This window comes from Capronia coronata, assembly GCF_000585585.1.
Source record: "Capronia coronata CBS 617.96 chromosome Unknown acBCG-supercont1.4, whole genome shotgun sequence".
Taxonomy (NCBI): Eukaryota; Fungi; Ascomycota; class Eurotiomycetes; order Chaetothyriales; family Herpotrichiellaceae; genus Capronia; species Capronia coronata.
Window position 1 is genome coordinate 1,712,045 of NW_006912896.1, and position 17,696 is coordinate 1,729,740.

Here is a 17,696-nt window from a genome sequence, read left to right on the forward strand (position 1 = left end):
GATTGCCGCTTGTCTAGGGGCAAGATGTAGATGCGGATGTTGATGAACTTCAGTCCAAGTTGAAGGTTCAAAAGCTTCAAAGGTGCCAAGACTCCAGACTCCTGGCTGCCGGCAACTTGACCGTCGACACTGTGACAGTCACCATCACCATCACCACCAACACCAACGGCTGCGGCTGCGACAAAGAACCATCCTCATCAATGGCCACTGGCACTGGCACCGGCGCCGGCAACTGACATTCCCATCCTGGTGGCAATGTCCCTATCCTTATCCTCATCCTCTCATCCTCCCACATCGGGCCTCCCATTCCACCATTCCACCTCCGTGGAGCGACCACCACGGGGCCAGCACTGGCGGCTCTCGGGCCATCCTCTGCTTTTACCTGACATTCAATCCGTCTTTGTCTCCCGTACCGCCTGCGCTGCTGTCTTGAGATATCTTGTTATCTCGTCGGGCTTCAATAATGCGTATGTCTATTTAAACCGAACTTCCGGCTCCGACAGCATCCATACCCGCCCTATCTGCGCATGTTGGCATTGACCGTGGTATCTTTGTCCGTCTGTCTGTGACATCCGAGGTGTCGAAAGAGAGCGACAATTCAGCAATGCAGGGTTTAAAACCTCAACTGTTGCTCGTTTTTCGTTCACCTTGTAACCGCAAGAGCCTGGCAAGTTCCGTGTCCAGGATCTGCGCGCGTCGTTCAGACATCTTCTTCTTTGGGTCTGGTGCGACTCTTGTTCTTAACCATGTCCATTAGACCTCTCATAGATGTTCGGGCCTGCCGACCTTTGTCTACAGCCTTACCTTTCCAAAGGTACGATTGCCTGCTTCCTGATTCGGGGCTGCTGGTCAGTGCCTCTTCTACTTCTTTGCCAGTAGGAGCGGTCAATTTGGGTGCGGTTTCGGGTTGTTCTGTCCTGTGTGTCGTTCGTTCTGCTTTCTCTGCCGCGATCTGTCTTCGCCGTTCCAGTTTGCGCCGTTCGTACTCTTCTCGCGCCGCATGCCGAAGTGCACGACTGACCTCGGTCACCCGTGCTTTCCTCGTGGAAAACTGCGTATAGTCTTTGATTTGATTCTTCGCTTCCTCGCCCATGGCTGCCCATTTGCCTGCAAGTCCACTAATCGCCATTAGCTTCTCGTCCACTCGCCGTGTTGTGTAGACGTGTGGCTCTTTGTTCTGCTCTTTGGCTTTGGCCATGATTCGCTCAATCTCATCCCGGTATGCCGTTTCGTATATATCTACGTCTGCCGCACCAGGACTCTCGCTGACAATATATGCGTCATCCTCCGGTAGGAAACCGCCTCCGTCCTCCGTTTGAGAACTGACCCCGGCATAGGTCGACGGTCCGATATGGAGGTATAAGTGGTCTTCCAGAGGATTGTGTGCCTGTCCGCGATGCCCTATTTCGTCCGTGGTGTTCGCGTGCAGCCTCAGGGTCCGGAAAGGCGGTAGTTTCGTGGGGTCCAGACGCTCCATGTCTCCTGAAGACGAGATATTGGAGAGCGGACTTTCTGTATCGGTGCTGGTATCGCTCGCTAACGCAGAAGGGTGTTCGTCGGCTCTCAGCGTTCGCGCCTCCTCTGTAATGGTGGCATCGTCGACGCTCAGGGTAGGCACGAGTTTGATATTCAATCGGCTTATATCATGCCGAAGCTTTTCGCGCTCTTCAAATTCGGCATCATGAGCTCCATCAAGCGCATGGAAACTGTGCGCTTTAGGGGGAAGAGACGTGGCTTCCTCCGTAGACATCATAGCTGGAGGCTGCGAGAAATGGGCATCGTCCTGGTCTCCGAGGATTGATTTCATTGCAGGAGGCCTATTCTTCTCTAACAAGGCTTTGAATTTCCTAACCGCTTTCATCTGATAGCAAGTCAACCATTGCCCGGTCCGCCAGGCGCAGGGAACAAAACACTCACAACTGTCAGGATATTCGTCATGTTGGACGTTATGGCTTCGTTCATCTCCGCCTCTGTCGGTGGTTCGATAAGGTCAGCTGTATTCTCTTCCTCGGAGAGGAGTTTGTCGGTGCCGCGCCTGGTCACCCAAGGGTGGTCCTGCACATTTGTCAGCGAGAACCACGAAGACAGATCTTCGGTGTTACCCTCAACTCCTTCATCTTGATCCGTTTTTGGGGATCTTTCTCCAAGATCTTCAGCATCAGATCCACAAAATCTTCGTCTTGCTCCTCACTCAGATCAGGCTCTTCCGTCTTGATTGCTTCATAGAGTTCGAAAATGCCCGATCGTTCGAAGGGGATCCGGCCGTACTTCAAACAGTACAACGTCACCCCCATGGACCAAATATCAGCTGCCCGGCCAGATACGTCGCCATGTCGCGCCACACACAATTCTGGAGGTAGAAACGCAGGACTGCCGGCCGACTTGGCCGTCAGCATCTCTGAGTCCTTAGCGAACATTTCCGATACGCCAAAATCCACCACCTTGAGTACATCCTCTTCGGTGATCAGACAATTGTCTGGCTTGATGTCACGATGTACCACTCCTTGAGCATGCAGGTACTCAATCCCCAGAATCAAATCACGGAACCAGCACCGACAGACATGATCTGGGTACGGATCCGCTCGCTCCCCAAGCCCGACCTTCATCACGACTCCTTTCTTGCACATTTCCATTACCATGTAGAGTGAGTCTTCGGTAGGGTCATCCAACACCTCGATCAGAGCAACCAAATTCGGATGGTTGAGTTTTTTCATAATGGCAATCTCTTCCTTGATGAGGTCTATGGAGTTGGGTGGCGCCTCCCCTTCATTGCCGACATTTCTGTGCAAAGGAGAATTGAAGCCTTGTAGAGCACCGCGACGTCGCTCTTGAAAGGGCTTCCGAAGAACGCTGGATTGGGCGCGCTTCCGCAACCGGGCTTTGGAAAACTCCTTGATCGCCTGTGGATGATCAGCGAACGTTTAGAAGGTGGCCGAGAACAACCTACGTATTCCGTGCCATATTGGTCGACTGCGAGATGGACAGCGCCGAACGAGCCACGTCCAATCTCTTGTTTGATAATGTACTGATTGATGCGATGTTCGGCACCGCCATCATCCTGACTTGTGACGTACTCGGATCGAGCGTTCAACGATTCCTGGACCAGGCTAGGTCAACGAGTTCCATGTATTGTCAGTCAGGTGGTATACCTTGACGTGCTTGGGGGCTGACGGGTTGCGACGATGATGGCGAGAAGGGCTGTGGTATTCGGGGCTGGACCTGGAGCATGGTTAGCGGGCGCCATCTACCTTCGCTGAGGCCAGTCTCACAGATGTTTTGTCATTGGCGGCTTCTGGATTTTGGTGGAGGGGTTGTCTGCGTCCGGATCGAGGGGCATCCCATGTGAGTCTGAGAGTCCGCGGGAATGACCTGACTTCTTCACGGCGGTAGGAATGCGCACAGCTTCCTCCGCCGACGTGGACGTAGGGGATGTAACCAAGTCCATGAGGCATCCGACATTACAGACAATTGTCTTAGCGATGACCGATGACCCATCTAATGGTGCGCCCATAAGCGCAGAAATGCTTCCGCAGTGACGGCGGAGGTGGAGGATCTCCGCGAGACGTGGATAAGGTCTCCGCGGCACCTGCCGCATTGGACACACGATTGATGATTGCGTTCTCTCCAACTCGCGACGCGAGTTGACCTGCAATACTAGAATTGTTCATCATCAAACTGTTTGGCATCCTACTGTTGTGGATGCACAACATTCTCGCCAGGACGATTCGATAGTACGTGAGTGAACGGCGGGTACGTGATACTCCCCATGTGAGGGTCCTGAGCCTGCTTTGGCCAGACGGAGTCATTTCTTCCGCCATGGTGGTATACTCGTTCTATATTTTTGATCGACATGGTGAGCAGTTATTCCTCCTCACATTTACATTGCGGGCACTGATATGCCATAGCTGCTTGTATCTACAAGAAAAAGTGGCTTCCACCTTCTCTTTCAGCCTCTGTCAACCCACCACGACCGTCTTCGCAGCCCTACACCAACAGCAACGGTGGCCTTCAAGCACGCTCTGCCTTGAGCGCTGATAATGATGCCAAGCTCGTTTTCGGGACGGTTTTTTCACTGCGAAATATAGTGCGGAAGTTAGGGGGAGAAGATGACAGGTCGGTCCTCTTAAGACCTAAGATCCAATGCTGCGTTGACACAAGGCCGAAGTTTCCTTTCCTACCGAACGTCGCAATACAAGCTCCACTACTACGAGACTCCGACCAATATCAAGTTCGTTATGCTCACAGACACAAAGTCCGGTTCCATGCGAATAGCACTACAACAAATCTACGTCAATTGCTACGTGGAGTTTGTGGTTAAGAACCCACTGTCGCCGGTTGAACATCCTGGTGGTTTGGGCGTCAACAATGAGCTCTTCGAAGCAAGCTTAGAACAATTCGTGGTATGTCCTGATTCTAGAGTCGGAGATCGTCCCAGGATCCCAACTCACAAATGGCCCAGGATCGTGTCCTGAATGCAGCATGAGCAGCAGCTCAAGCCCGCAAAACTGATCAACGACCTCTTAAGCAGAGGTCATGCCGATATCCCTCGAAATTCCTTTAGCCCAAGCCGGCACTGTGGTATCAACGCCGCCTTCCCGAAAATGCGTGCACCCTGGTGCTGTCCAAGACAGTTTGCTCAATCTCATTTGTGTTCAGATTCGAGCTTGACGGGCTTGCATGACAAGATCACACCACTTGTTCCATGGCAGTGGAAGATGTTTAACTGCTGCACCGGGAGAGCGGTCATGCTGATGAGGACTGATGTCAGAATTTGGCCTACCTAATGTCAGGCCTGTCCTGTTGGCCACCCTGAACGCATTCCTCTCCAGGATGCAAACAACGGCTCTGGTTGACACTAGGACTGACAAAACAGTCCCTGTGATACAGCATATTATTGGAAAACCTCGAAGTACTTCCCCGGCGCGGTTTTGACCTTTGGAGAGGCGACAGAGCCCGCAACTATAAGTCGGCACGAAGGTGAAATTGACCGCTGTGCCGCGAAGAACCAATCTGAATGCAAAGGCTCGTATCTGGTCACTGATTGGGCCGATGGACATAACAGTCAGCATGCGGCTAGAGTGACGGTACTGTGGTTTGAACGAATCATAAAATCCAAACATGGGAAATGGCAAAAAGAATTGAAAATTGTCGCCCGTGGATTGAAAACCCCTGTGTCGGCTTCTGGGATATTTGTTCAGGGGCAGCTTGATCCGAAAAGCATCACTACTTTCCGGCGCAGAGGGTGTGTGACTGTTTTAACTCAACAATATTTTATCCCTACGGCCACGTGCCACGGTCGACGTTTCGAAGAGTTCAGATATTGATGATTGCGGCGGTGAGCACGGCACGTAAGATTCTAAATTGACTATGCTGTTATCAGACATGGATTTGTAGACTGCCTTCGAGGGTATCTGCTGTGTATTGCGGCAGCCCGGCAGCCCGGCTGACGGTGCAGGAGGGGAGGTCGGGCACTCTACATTTGGCGGATCGTGCATGCAGGGAGAGTCGACCCCCAGCAGCCAGAAGAGCGTTATCCGTCAATACTAAGATCAATCCACAACCAACGTGAGGAGTGTCATGGTAAGGTCAGTATTGGCGAAGGAACGAGCTGAGCCCAGTGTGCGTGCATATTGGACGCGACACACAGGTGAAACCTTGCGCGCCTTCGGCAGCAGTCTATGTGATGAGATACTAGTGGTCGGTGGCACTGCGCGGCTCGGTTTGTGCTCTTCTGCTTCCAACAGCTCGCTCTTTGGCTGGCTCTGGGTGTGTACGTACTGGCTGGCATGCAGGTCTTTTGGAGGACACGGAGACACGACAGGTTCGAGAGCATGGGTTCATGATGTCACAGAACTGGAAGGCACACAGGCTTGAGGTACTGCAACGTCGAGAAGTCAAGGAGTCGACGGAACATTGGTCAAGGCGATGTAAGAGGACACCTGAGTGAAGGACGAATTGGCACGCTCAGTGTAGGATAGGTCCTTTGCGTGGTAGTACTGGTATAGGTAGCAAGGGTATGTAGTCTTTTCCTGTAGGATCGACACCTGACAGATGGCAGGGACTTCCGGGGCATGCGATCGGACGGAAGTTGTGGTTTGACATGACAGGAGACAGCTGGCCGGGGCAGATTGAGAACTCGATATGCTTAGGAAGAGCGAGCGGGAGGAGGTCTGAGTATGAGTATAGAGGGGAGCAGAAAAGGAACCTGCATTCAAAGAAGCCTCACGGTGAGTACCTATACTCTACCTATACTAACCTAATAAGTACCTTTATGAGCAGGATGTCTTCTTTTGCACATTGGGAGAGGTTCAGGTCTTGAGCTAGGCCCAACTTGCCCAGGCGAGGGGCAATTGATGATCTTGACTGTTTCTGGTGAGCGCGGGCAGTTCGGCTTGGGCGCAGGCACCGAAACTCTAGGTAAGGTGCTAGTACTACTGGAAGGTACTACAGTCAGTACTAGTAGTATGTCAGGTATGATTTTCAGAGCAGCACGAGCAGTTCCTTCATCAGTACAGGTATGGGATGCATCTTCTGAGATGGCTTGGATCCTGACCTGCTCTCTTCCTGGACCATAACATTACATCTCACCAGTTCTCCCATTGAAGTCAGGCGCCTTCTTCCTTGGTCTTCGTCGTACCCTTTATCACTCCGCTTCCCCTTGGTCAGAACCCAAGCAGAAACGAACCCACCCAGGCGAGTTCCTACTACTCTCTGTAGTTCGGTCCGGCTAGACCTCTCTGTCCTCCCCTCAGCGTTCTCCGTCTTCCCTGGAAGAAAATTAGCACAGTCAGACAAATCGAATCCCACTCTCGACGGTCGTTGTACCCCTGGCCTCGTTAGCCTCTTGGATCTCGATTTTGCTCAGTTTGCGCACACTATACAGAGCAAATTGCCCGGTGGCACCCCGGACGGCCTGAGTGAGACCCCTGTTCGTTCCTGCGTCGCCTCCTTAGCCCCTGTCTCCGACCCCGGTCGAGCTCCCTGGGACCAAAAACACGGTGGACGAGACGACGCATTCCCCATCCAATCCTACGCAGAGTCTCATACTTGTCGCGTTCAATTTGCTCCCACTCTTCACATTTACTCTAGTACAGCCACGATCTTTTCAGCTCCGGCATGGACGCGTTGTTCCGACTGATGATCACCTGGGACAACTAAATCCACGCCAGTGATTGGCGAAAGAGCATGGCGAGAAGGATGCGATGAGAAGTTAACAGCCCCACGAATGACTTGGCCAGTTGGACCTCGCATTCAGTCTTTTCTCCTTTTCACTCTAGCTTCTGCCTTTCTCGATGTTGGGGCTTAGGCCGGCAACTGGGCAATGATGAGGTTTAACCGTTCCAGTCATACAAGGTGGGCTCGTGGTGTGCATGACATTCATCTCCACCGCAGCGCCGCATATCGAATCCACTCCCCACCGACTGCAGCGACGAGAAAGTCGGCTTGACCTCCTGGGGCGTTGCACGAAGGTACCTGGCTCGCTGGCTTCTACCCACGACACCGCTAGAGAGATGGTGCAGCCAGCTGCAGGTCCTAGACTTCCAGGAATCCATGCCGCCGTTTCGACAGGCCAGGTTATTCTTCGTGGTCTATCAAGTCTTCCTCAACCCCACCGAATCTTCAGTGTTGATGCCGCTGACATGGGTGTACCCTGACACCCATTTCTGCTCGATCCTCAAAAAGCCTTTGCCCTTTTTGCGCGTCTGAAAACACGATTGAGAACCTCGTTTTCAACCCCTCCTGAGATTGCGGTCATGATCCTCGAGTGCCCGGCCTCTTGATATTGCTTCCCGTGCCATCCACCCTCTCTTACGACACTCTTCTACACCGTCCTCTATCTCGCCCCGTCTTGACCATTGTCTTGCCAATTTACTGGGACAATCGACCCCAAGACCACAATACGGCCCCAGCGACGCGGACCGCGGTCATGAGACTATAGATCAACACGATCTGGGTCTTTGGCTTGTGAAGTACTCGAGAATGTCTTCCCCTTCTTCGGCGCTGAAGGGCTTGTGCCCATCTCCCTTCTTGCAAGAAAGCGCATTTCCAGATACCGGCGGATGTACGTACCCGGGTGCCAGGACATGTCTTCGCAAAGTCCACTTCTAACCGTCTCCAGTCATACCGGGTCGCTTTTGTATGCCCCTACCCGAACTGCAGAACTTGACCTGCTGTTTGCCCTGCCCGTCAACTGACTGGACATACCCTGATGGTATGACGTTTCAACAAGGACGAGTCCTGAACGCACGAGCTGACCATCCTTCAGGATTTGAAAGCCGGACCGAGATCGCCAACTGGGTCAATGTGGCAGCGTTCATCCTTTCAGTCTACCTCATCCTGTCATTCGTTGTGCTTCCCGTCAAATACACCCATAGACACTACTTGAGTGTCTGCCTCACTCTGGGTGTGGTCTTCGTTGAGGTTTGTCGACTTTTGTGGTCGTGCGGCGAACACAGTACTAATTTTTGGTCATTTAGCTCGCCTTCATCATTCCGCTGGCCGCGAAGCCCGAGCAATGTTTGAACGAAATCACTCCAAATGACATGCAGACTAGCGGTGTCTGCGCAATCAGTGGTGCTTTCCTGTTGTTCGGAGGATGGGCAATCGTCATCTGGGTATTCTGCCGGGCACTCGCCCTTCATTTGCAGATTTGCTGGGAAGTGGTGCCAGGTGACAAATTCTTTTATGCTTCGTTGGCTTTTGGGTGGCTCATCCCCATCATCGGACTGGCCCTGACATTGAGCCTGACTGGTGTCTCCTTTCGGTTCGGAAATGTCTGCCACATCAACCATAGGGATGCATTGCAGGACTTTTGGGGCCCTCTGCTAGCCTTTGCCGCGATGGGTTTGGTGCTCCAGTTCATCACGATCGGGTATTGTGTTCATGTCTACATGAAAAGTATTCTTGACGACAAACCCACTACCAACTCCAGCTCTCAGGCTCCGACATACTCGACTAGCGTGAAGTCGATGACAGCAAGGCAGACTTACCGCAGGGTGAAGAAGCTTGTGCAGCTACAGTGGCGGGGCGCGAGCATCGTACTGGTCATGATTGCGGAAGTCGTTTTCTTTGCTGTGGTGTTTGTGTCGATGGATAACAGCACGCAAATCAACGAGCAGCTCCTGCACAAGGCCACTCCCTGGCTTACGTGTTTGGTCCTCGCTCAAGGAGATAAGGAACAATGCATGCCATACACAAGAGGATTGGTCAAGTCAGAGGGTGTGGTGCTGGCGGTGCTTATTGTCCTTGGGGTAAGCCTCTCTTCACTGTCGTGACCACCTGGCCAGTTCTAACAAACATTTTAGCTCAGCGGCTTTTGGTGCCTGATGTTCTTAGGCCGATGGGCCATGGCCCATGGCTGGATGGAATTTTTCCGAACAAAGGTCCGGCGACAAAACGAATTCGTCTCGGCTGATGCTAGGCGTTTATCGATCGACCCTCGTACGTACGAAATGCTGAGCGGAACGGGGCCACAACTGAACATTCAAACCCCAGATCGTGTTCTGACGAGTCCGCAATCACAATCGATCTTCTCACCGGAGCCGGATTCGAAACAAGATCGCTTCAGTCCCGCTCGTGCCTATGTCAATCCGCAAACGAGCTATTCCTACCCGAGGCCACCCAGTCAACTCAAGGAGTGGGATCCAAGATCAACACATGCGAGGCCAGGGGAGATTGGGAAAGGATTCGACACGAAAATATACCCAGGATGAAGACGATGTTTGCTGGAGAGTACCAACACTTCTTTTCGCGTCTTGTTTGTTATGGTCACGTCCTGCACGTTTGAGCATACGGCGCCAAGGATTGATTTGAGCCCTGTATATTCTGGCTGGACATTGTCACCTTTCGGATTGATGGTACGCAGGCTCGCAGGAGCCTATGACGAGCTGGACAGGATCAAGGTAGCGTTCTTTCTACATTCTTCTTCCTGCTTTCTGCATCGAAACTTGGTTGGATAGGACAGCAAAAGAAGGGGACTCGTTGTGTTATACGCATGGCATACATGTACAATATGGCCGACGCAATGCGTGGCTGAAAGAGTCTCCGGCGGGAAAGTTAAGACGCAGCAAATGGAGTCAGGTTCCTCCGTCAGGTTCATAGCGTCAGACATGTGCCACACAGAAGGAGCACCGCCTCACAGCGGACAAGGCAAGCAAAGCCACAGAACGCGTTCTACAGGCTACTGTGCCAGTTGCTGTACAAAAGAAATGGGTACCGAGAAAATATGTCCTTGTCGTTATGGCTCGCAGGGTATGGCTCCTGTATGACATTCGATCTCTTTGCTGCCAGGGATGGGGGGTTGGAGCAGAAATCTGAAGAAGCGAAGCTAGATGAATTCCCAAGAACGACAATTTGTCGGTTGTGTATGAGAAGGTTGATCTCAGGGAAGCCACCGATATTGTTTGCTCAATTTGAGACCGGGGGTGTGAATATGATCGTGTGGACATGTTGACTGTATACTCTACGGGGTAGATGACAAGAAACACTGCTGTAGCGGACATCAGGCGATGGTTGAACTTGAACCCAAAATCAACCCACTGGTCAGTTGAACAAAGCTAGGGATAGAGATAGTCGAGGCCAGGCTTTAGCCTCCCAAGTCATCGATTTTGTCGTCGATGGTACGCACTCGGATCATACCTTTCGCAGTCACGTCTCTCCTACTGTATCGGACATGTGGCCGGCCAGCTGGCTTGAGAAGGTGAGGGCAGTAAGACGGGGGTGAACGAACATCCGAGTTTGAGATTCTGCAAGTCGGTGGGGATTGGAATGTCCGGTGGTGTCTTCCGTACATAGGTAGGTACGTCCCGTAGTGTGCCGCTCGGTACGTACCTTGGGTACCTACCTAGTACACAGTCTACCGCCACAGGACCCAGACAGATATGGGACATCGGGACCTCCCAATATATTCTGTATGTTTCTGTCGTCCGCGAGGCTGTGGGGGCTGGAGCGGGTGTAGATAATGCCGGGTACATACTACACAGTAGTGTACTGGAGTGGTGTAGTGCGTGCTGAACACCGTTGTCAGAGCTCCAAAGAGGGCAGGTATCTATGACACTGTATATGGATGGATAGATACCCTATAGTCCAATATATACAGTAGCCATAGTAGTACCGATTTCGGTTGCCCTATTTGTTAGGTTGTGAGTGATATCACGATGGAACAATAGTTGTTCTCTGAGGTTTCGTTGACCGTCAATGGCGACTTCGATCGTCTCCAGGCAGCGGACTTGCGTGTTGCATTGGTGGATTGGGAGAACGCGGGCTGGTATCCGAGCTACCTATTCACTGGGAATACTGCGCAGCCTCGTGGACATTTCAACTCGATGGTGACTGACCGGAGTATCCCGAAACGGGTTTGGTCTTGGATCCATGGCCTGCCGAATATGCCTGGCATCACATCACATCCTTAGGAACGAACTCTGGTCCTGATTCAACCCCTGGACAGATAGCACTGTCGAAGAAGAACCCACGGAGAACGTAGAACGTACGGGAAAGGAGCGGCAGACCTTGCGTGTGTCGACTCGCTTCGCCTCGGCTCGTCTGTTCTTACCCAAGGCGATCGAAGCCCCGAGATTCGTTGTCAAGTCCACCAGGGGAAGAAGGGGAAGGGGGAGGTCCAAGAAACGTGGCAAGCCCTCGATCTAGCTGGATGAGGAAGGATCTCCTAGCGCTGCACTGCGTGGTGCTTGATTAAAAGGCAGAGAGGTATTGATATGGGGCTTAGAGGCTTCCTACCTTCCTTAATACACCAGGGCGTCAGGTAGCCTTTGTTCATGGTTCGGACAAGTGCCTCGGTGGCTTTTCGAGAAGGATTCTGACGGTGGATCGTCGGGTCTTTTGGTGAGTTTCAGAATATGCAACTGTACCACATTTCCATCTCTTTTCGCTAAAGTCACCTGTACCATGAAGCCGCAAGCCTACTTCGACCGTCGTAGGTACGTAGTAGTAGTACTTGTCGGCCCGACGTACCTTTGCAAACTGGAGGGGCATTTTTGTGTCAATCGGTCTGATGAGAGGCTTCCCTCAAAGCAATAAATGCCTGAAGAATGCCGCGGTCTGACTGGACGTTGATGCTATTGATGCTCTGTAATAAGTACACGTAGGTTCTTGACAAGGATGGACGGGATGGGGTTGAATGTTTACATCAGCTCTTCAGACTGTGTTGTGGTCGCCATCTTATGGTAAGCGGCTGCCAGGGCCATGGGCATATTACGTACTTTCTCGCTTTCCGAAGCTAGATATATCAGAAAGGGCCAGGGATAGCGAGATGACAAAGATTGTCACGGCTGACAGAGTCACCACAAAAATGTGATGGAACTAGCACGGCAAGACGAGCAACAGCATAGCATGGCTTCCAAGGGTATTCCCAATGTCGCGAGAAGGGCACCTCTTCAAGACCGCTTGCTTGCTGATGCAAACCCCAGTGGCTGCTGATATGGGGGACCGAGCGAAAGGTGTAACAGCGTCCAAGCTATACTTGCAGGGATTCTGGTTGACGAGAAAAGACACGCGAAAATGATCACATTCGCCAGACGAAGCAATCTTCGCTTGCCGGACTGGGCTGCGGTGCTCGACAGCCAAAGCAAGATCCCAGGCAGATGCGTAAGACTCGAGCACGCCAAGTGTGCTATACGCTCTTTTTCGAGACTTGTAGTATCATGAGCTCAGCCACAGCTGGAGTCAACAATCAGGCATGTTTAAAAGGGCAAGAGAATTGTCACCTTCCGTCCATGCACCATCCTCCACAAGTGAGAAGGGAAGTGTTTGGTAATTGGAAGGTTCAGATGTTGATATAGGCACGATAGAAATATTCCTTCAGACGTCGCGCATTGAGGCATGAGAACGCGACGCTGTACACACAAATGCCATCGGATGGGGGAAAAAGAAAGGAGGACAATGTCCAGTAAGAAAACGATCGCTTCGGAGGGAGACCGGTACGGCAGGTGAGAGCGAGAGCGCAAGCGCAAAGGAGAGGGGCGGCATTGAACTCTTCATCTGTTTCTTTCGGATAGACCCGTCCTAAGGGAACTTCATCGTCATGTGTCAACGAAGACCGCGCTCAGGCGTATGGTTAGCCGAGCGTTGAAATCTCTATCCGTCGCGATCAATCTGTCTTCTGGTCGGTCTGGGTATTCGTCGTCCGACCACTGAGTCCAGGGTTATCGTGCGGGTGAACCGCCTCCGCCTGCCCTTCCACCACCAGACTTGGATTCATTCTTCATCTTTTCAAATCTATGCGGCATCTCGCTTTCCCTCCTTGACCTCCTTCAGTGCCTTCATCGTTCCGTGCAGCGCGTGTCTGTGGTTTCTTCGGAACTTAGGATCCGTGCCCTTCAGCGAGGGATATCTGTGGGTCTTGGGCTTCTTGATGCTGTGATGCGTAGACTACGTTAGTTTCCATCGTCTCCCAACTCGACCGCAAACCGGCAGTAATGCGCATGATTGATGAGAAAAGATCGTACCCGTTCTTGTGAGCCTTCTTGGCTTGGTTGTGCTGAGACGAGTTCTTGGATTCTGTCCACCGTCAGATTGCTCCTTCTCTGTTTCGATACATCTGATACTCACTGGCCATCTTGACGGATTCTGGTGACCTACGGAACGCGCAGCTGATCAATGTCGGACGGTATTTGGCGGTGGTAGTCGTTGTCAGAAGTTCTCGAATTTGGGGTGCGGTGCCCGGTCTCCGAATGTGGGTTGCTTGGTTGGGCAGGTCGGCCGAGGCTTGGCATCTGATACGCATGGCTTGGCATTCATAGAGATGAGACTCAGAGACCGTCACGCCTTTATCGAACCCAACTCCATATGCAGACTCGGCAAGACGAACGCATCTACTGTGTTACATCTAGTCTGCAAGTCATATTCAGTCAATATGTCTTTTTGTCTCGTTCTGAAAAAAGAAAGCACCTCATTATCGCGAGGCTCTTGTAGATCACATATTCCAGCAAGTCCTTGGTATCATATGCAAATCATCCATGCCATGTCACTCCAGTTCTGATGCTTTCGCTTTTCGCTTCTAGCCCTTCAAATCTGACCGCCCTGAGCGATGAACTTTGGGAAGAACGTCTTAAAGGCCTTCGGCTCCAACGTGGCCAATTTTTGCAAATATTCGTTGATCAGAGCGTCATTCATGCCCATCGTCCTCAACTCTTTTTCCTGCAACCAGGTCAAGTATTGTTGGCCCGTCTTGCTGTAGATGGTCTTTTGCAGCCCTGCCGCCTCTGCAAGGGCTTGCCGCGCTTGTGCATCTTTGCTATTGAAAGAAGGGTTCGTCGGCAGTGCCCAACACAAAGGTGAAAACCGCGTAATCATGAATTGATCGAAGCCGGGAAGAGCTGGCTGCGGTGCTCGTGCGTCGCCGCTGGCCTGACCGGTCGCAGATACCACGTCAGGGCCACCCCAGACGGTGCACATTTTGGAGAGGAGAATGAACGCCATCTTTGCCGTGGGGAAGTCTTCCACATCTCTCGCGAGATGCTCAACTGAATTAATCACAGATTCAAAGATCGGCTGATTGGTGGCGCTGACCAGGACACCGCCGAGATCATTTCCAAGTATGACCAGCAAGAAGTTGACATACTCTCGTTTCAATTCGGCCAGTTCGATTTCGTCGTCGGTACCGGATGTTGCGGCCGCTATACCAGCAAAGACGCGTTGTAGTAGGCCGGAGAACAGTTGGTCCAGGAAGTCGGAGACATCGTTCTTAAAGCCGAAGATGATCTGGTCCAAGAGTCTAAGAAACAGAGCCATTTCGTCCCTAGAAGAAGACTCCGTCAGGAGACCCTCAACCCACTGAGGTAGCTGCTGCATCATTTGAGTGCCGACCATTCCTATTAGCCGGGAAAAGGCAAATCTTGCGGCAGTTCTGATCTGGAACGACGATTTGAGGGCAGTCAGAGAAACAAGCGTGACTTCAGCCACCTGTGCAAATGCCTGCTTAACCTGTGGTGCCGGTTCGGTCCCGCCACCTTGCGCAGTACTTCCAAGAGTGAATTCAGAGAAGCCCCGAGCCAGAGTGCCCAAGGCCAGAATGTCATGGTGGACCTGGAGGTTGGAAAGTTCATTGCCTGTCCTCGCAGCCTCAAGATTGCGCTCGATGTCGGAGAAAACAGGTTGCATGATTGCCTGTACATACTGAACCTGTTTCACCACAGGGACGGAAGTCGAGCCACAAATGCAACCCACGGCTTCGAACAGGTAGAGTTGACTGGTGAATGTCGAATCTGCCGCAGACTCGCCATCGGACGACATATCATCGCCATCTGCTGCACTCGGCAGCTCCGCACGGATAACCAGTAGATCCTGCAGACTCTGGACGACTACTTCAGCAGCGTCCGCGATTTGTAGGCGGAGTTGTCTGATAAGGCGCTGAAGGAGATACCAAGATCGTGCCTTGACCTTCGGGCTGGGATGATGTGCCAGCTGCAGAAAGTTCTGCAGCACTGGCTGGATATATTCGGTGTGCTTTTCGAAGAAGGTACTGTACCTGACACAGATTTCCATATATTGGAGCAGTATGGCAGGGTGACCAAATGAGCCCGTGTCTGTAGTGAAAGTCAGCTTATGTGACATGAAACTATGAGTGGATGGCTTACTAGACTGCACCATTTCCAGCATCATACGAACAAGCTTTTCGGCCGCCGGAGAGTTAGGTTTGTTTTTCTGGTACAGACCACCTGCCTTGACGGCTAGGTCGCCCATCAAGTACACTTCATGCAGTGCGAGATCCAAGTCTCGCCAGTTGAGTTGTGACCCCTCCACGCTGAGTCTCTGGAACGTGTCATGGACGAGAGTTGAGATTGCTTCAATGAAAAGTTGCTCATCAGCGGCCGCGATAGCAGCTTGCAACGCGGCCAATCTCTTTCTCAAATCTTGGAACTCGGCCTCATCGGTCTGCTCATCTTCTTGGCCCCAATCAGCCGTGTCGTCGTACCGCATTTTCCCGAAGATCGCTTTGAGAATAGGGAGAAGCATGGCTGCTCTCTGGGCAGAAGCCGCCTCGCCCTGGCTAGTACGGCGCAGGAACGCAAGAACATCATTCATGGCGTTGAGGACAGTAGAACAGACTTCGTCGAAAATGTCTGAGAAGAACCTAAGAAGGTGTGGGAGGAATGCCACCAGAAGTTGTTCAGCTTTTGCCCAGGACGGAGAGTTTTGGTTCTCGGTCTCTAGAATCTTGACTATGTCGGCCACCGTGGTGTTGACAAGTTTCGCGACTGTTTCGGCAAGGTCGACATCGTAATTTGACGCTCGGCTATCGCTCAAAGGTGGACACGACACTAGTTGTGAGACAACGTTCTCAAGGTTGAGGAATGTGATGACATTGATCTTGTCAGCAGGTGGCATCTTCTTTGCGATGGTTTCTGTGAAAACATCGATGGCCGCATCTCGAGCCTGTTCTTCGCTCTCACGAGGATTGACCTTCTGCGCTCGCTCTAGCTGCTGAAACAGCAACTCAAGCATGCGTTGATTGACGACGAATGAGATATCGACCCAGCTGACCCATTTGCCCACGGCTTTCAGGCACAGCTCCGCCACCGCATCATTGGAGGTCTTCCATTGTGACAATATCTCCTCCCAGGAGCGTGCAATTTTTTGAACGTCGCGCTGGCGGATGAGATCCTTCAACGTATTGGCCCGGTCCTGTTCGGCGCGGGACCTGGATAGTAGTTGGTCGCCGATCTCGTCATGGATAGAATTAAGGACTGTAAGATAGAAGATGACGCCGGGATAGTTGTTTCTCGAGCCGGACTGGGTTGCAGTAAGAGCCAGTAAGTCATCAAAGCAGGTCTCCCACCCCGCTTCGTAAAAGGCAGCGAAGAGGAATGTGATGGTCTGAGCGAACTTGTTCACAACCGTCCCCGGGTCAGGAGTAGAATCTTGACTGCTGCCAGCGTAGGACTTCTGCAGATATGCCATGACCTCCTCCTTGATGGCCTTCAAGCCCTGGGGGTCGACCAAGCCCGCTTGGACGGCATTATTGACGATTTCGAGGCAAAAGACTCTGATGACGACGGGCTGAAGAGGAGATCGAAGTGAAATGGCCAAGCAAGGTTGCCATGCTGAAGGCTCCTGTCTCAACTGGTTTACGTAGTCGAAGGCCTGTCGTTTGAGGGCAGGGTCGGAGGAGGGATGGTAAGCGATCTGAATCGCCGATATTATCTAAAGAGATACTTTAGAACGAGGCCCCATCTTGACAGCGCATACTACTGACCTGGTCTTCCATCAGGTAATGCCAGTGTTCCTCACCCACCTTATGATTTCCGGAACACTGGTAGAATGATATAGTCACCGCATTTGGGCGTGACGAAAGTGGAAGCACGTGCTTCCGGAATTATTCCATGGCCACACAGAGGGACAATGGGACAGTTGAATAGATAGAGGGGCGTCGGGGATGATGTGTAGAGATATCACACTTCAAGTTTGCTAGAAGAGTCGGTTGTACAGTAGGCAGAGAGATGTCTTGATGCCGGTTCTGTGGCCGCACTTCCATCCACGGTTCAAGTTGGAAACGCAGCGTCTCAGAAACACCGGCCTTGGCATCAATTACGGTGGGCCGCAAGTCGCTTGATGCAGAGACGCAGTTTCTCCTTTCTTCCTCAGCCCCGTCGGTTTCTATCAGCGCCCTCCAGATAGACATCGAGCTACCTACACACCAGTCATGGTGCCAGGCAGGGGTTCGGAGCCGGGATACTATT

General features: G+C 52.1%; 5 protein-coding genes across 5 annotated transcripts; 2 read left to right on the plus strand and 3 right to left on the minus strand.

Moving 5' to 3' along the window:
- Positions 1-700: 700 nt before the first annotated feature.
- Positions 701-3,445, minus strand: A1O1_05172 (CAMKK/CAMKK-META protein kinase; the record flags this gene model as incomplete). Its single annotated transcript, XM_007726058.1, has 6 exons — positions 701-1,861; positions 1,918-2,055; positions 2,103-2,900; positions 2,948-3,097; positions 3,150-3,219; positions 3,270-3,445. The coding sequence occupies 6 exons, from the start codon at positions 3,443-3,445 to the stop codon at positions 701-703; spliced, it is 2,493 nt and encodes an 830-aa protein (XP_007724248.1).
- A 459-nt stretch (positions 3,446-3,904) lies between these two features.
- Positions 3,905-4,415, plus strand: A1O1_05173 (uncharacterized protein; the record flags this gene model as incomplete). Its single annotated transcript, XM_007726059.1, has 2 exons — positions 3,905-4,113; positions 4,166-4,415. Coding segments are annotated over 2 exons (459 nt in total), but the record flags the coding sequence as incomplete, so codon positions are not given.
- Positions 4,416-7,980: 3,565 nt separating this feature from the next.
- On the plus strand, positions 7,981-9,713 carry A1O1_05174 (uncharacterized protein; the record flags this gene model as incomplete). Its single annotated transcript, XM_007726060.1, has 5 exons — positions 7,981-8,062; positions 8,120-8,212; positions 8,267-8,421; positions 8,478-9,251; positions 9,306-9,713. The coding sequence occupies 5 exons, from the start codon at positions 7,981-7,983 to the stop codon at positions 9,711-9,713; spliced, it is 1,512 nt and encodes a 503-aa protein (XP_007724250.1).
- Positions 9,714-13,233: 3,520 nt separating this feature from the next.
- On the minus strand, positions 13,234-13,741 carry A1O1_05175 (large subunit ribosomal protein L29e; the record flags this gene model as incomplete). The annotated part of the gene is made up of 3 exons (XM_007726061.1): positions 13,234-13,372; positions 13,464-13,515; positions 13,567-13,741. The coding sequence occupies 3 exons, from the start codon at positions 13,739-13,741 to the stop codon at positions 13,234-13,236; spliced, it is 366 nt and encodes a 121-aa protein (XP_007724251.1).
- Positions 13,742-14,022: 281 nt separating this feature from the next.
- On the minus strand, positions 14,023-17,224 carry A1O1_05176 (uncharacterized protein; the record flags this gene model as incomplete). The annotated part of the gene is made up of 3 exons (XM_007726062.1): positions 14,023-15,542; positions 15,594-17,160; positions 17,213-17,224. The coding sequence occupies 3 exons, from the start codon at positions 17,222-17,224 to the stop codon at positions 14,023-14,025; spliced, it is 3,099 nt and encodes a 1,032-aa protein (XP_007724252.1).
- Between the last annotated feature and the right edge of the window lie 472 nt (positions 17,225-17,696).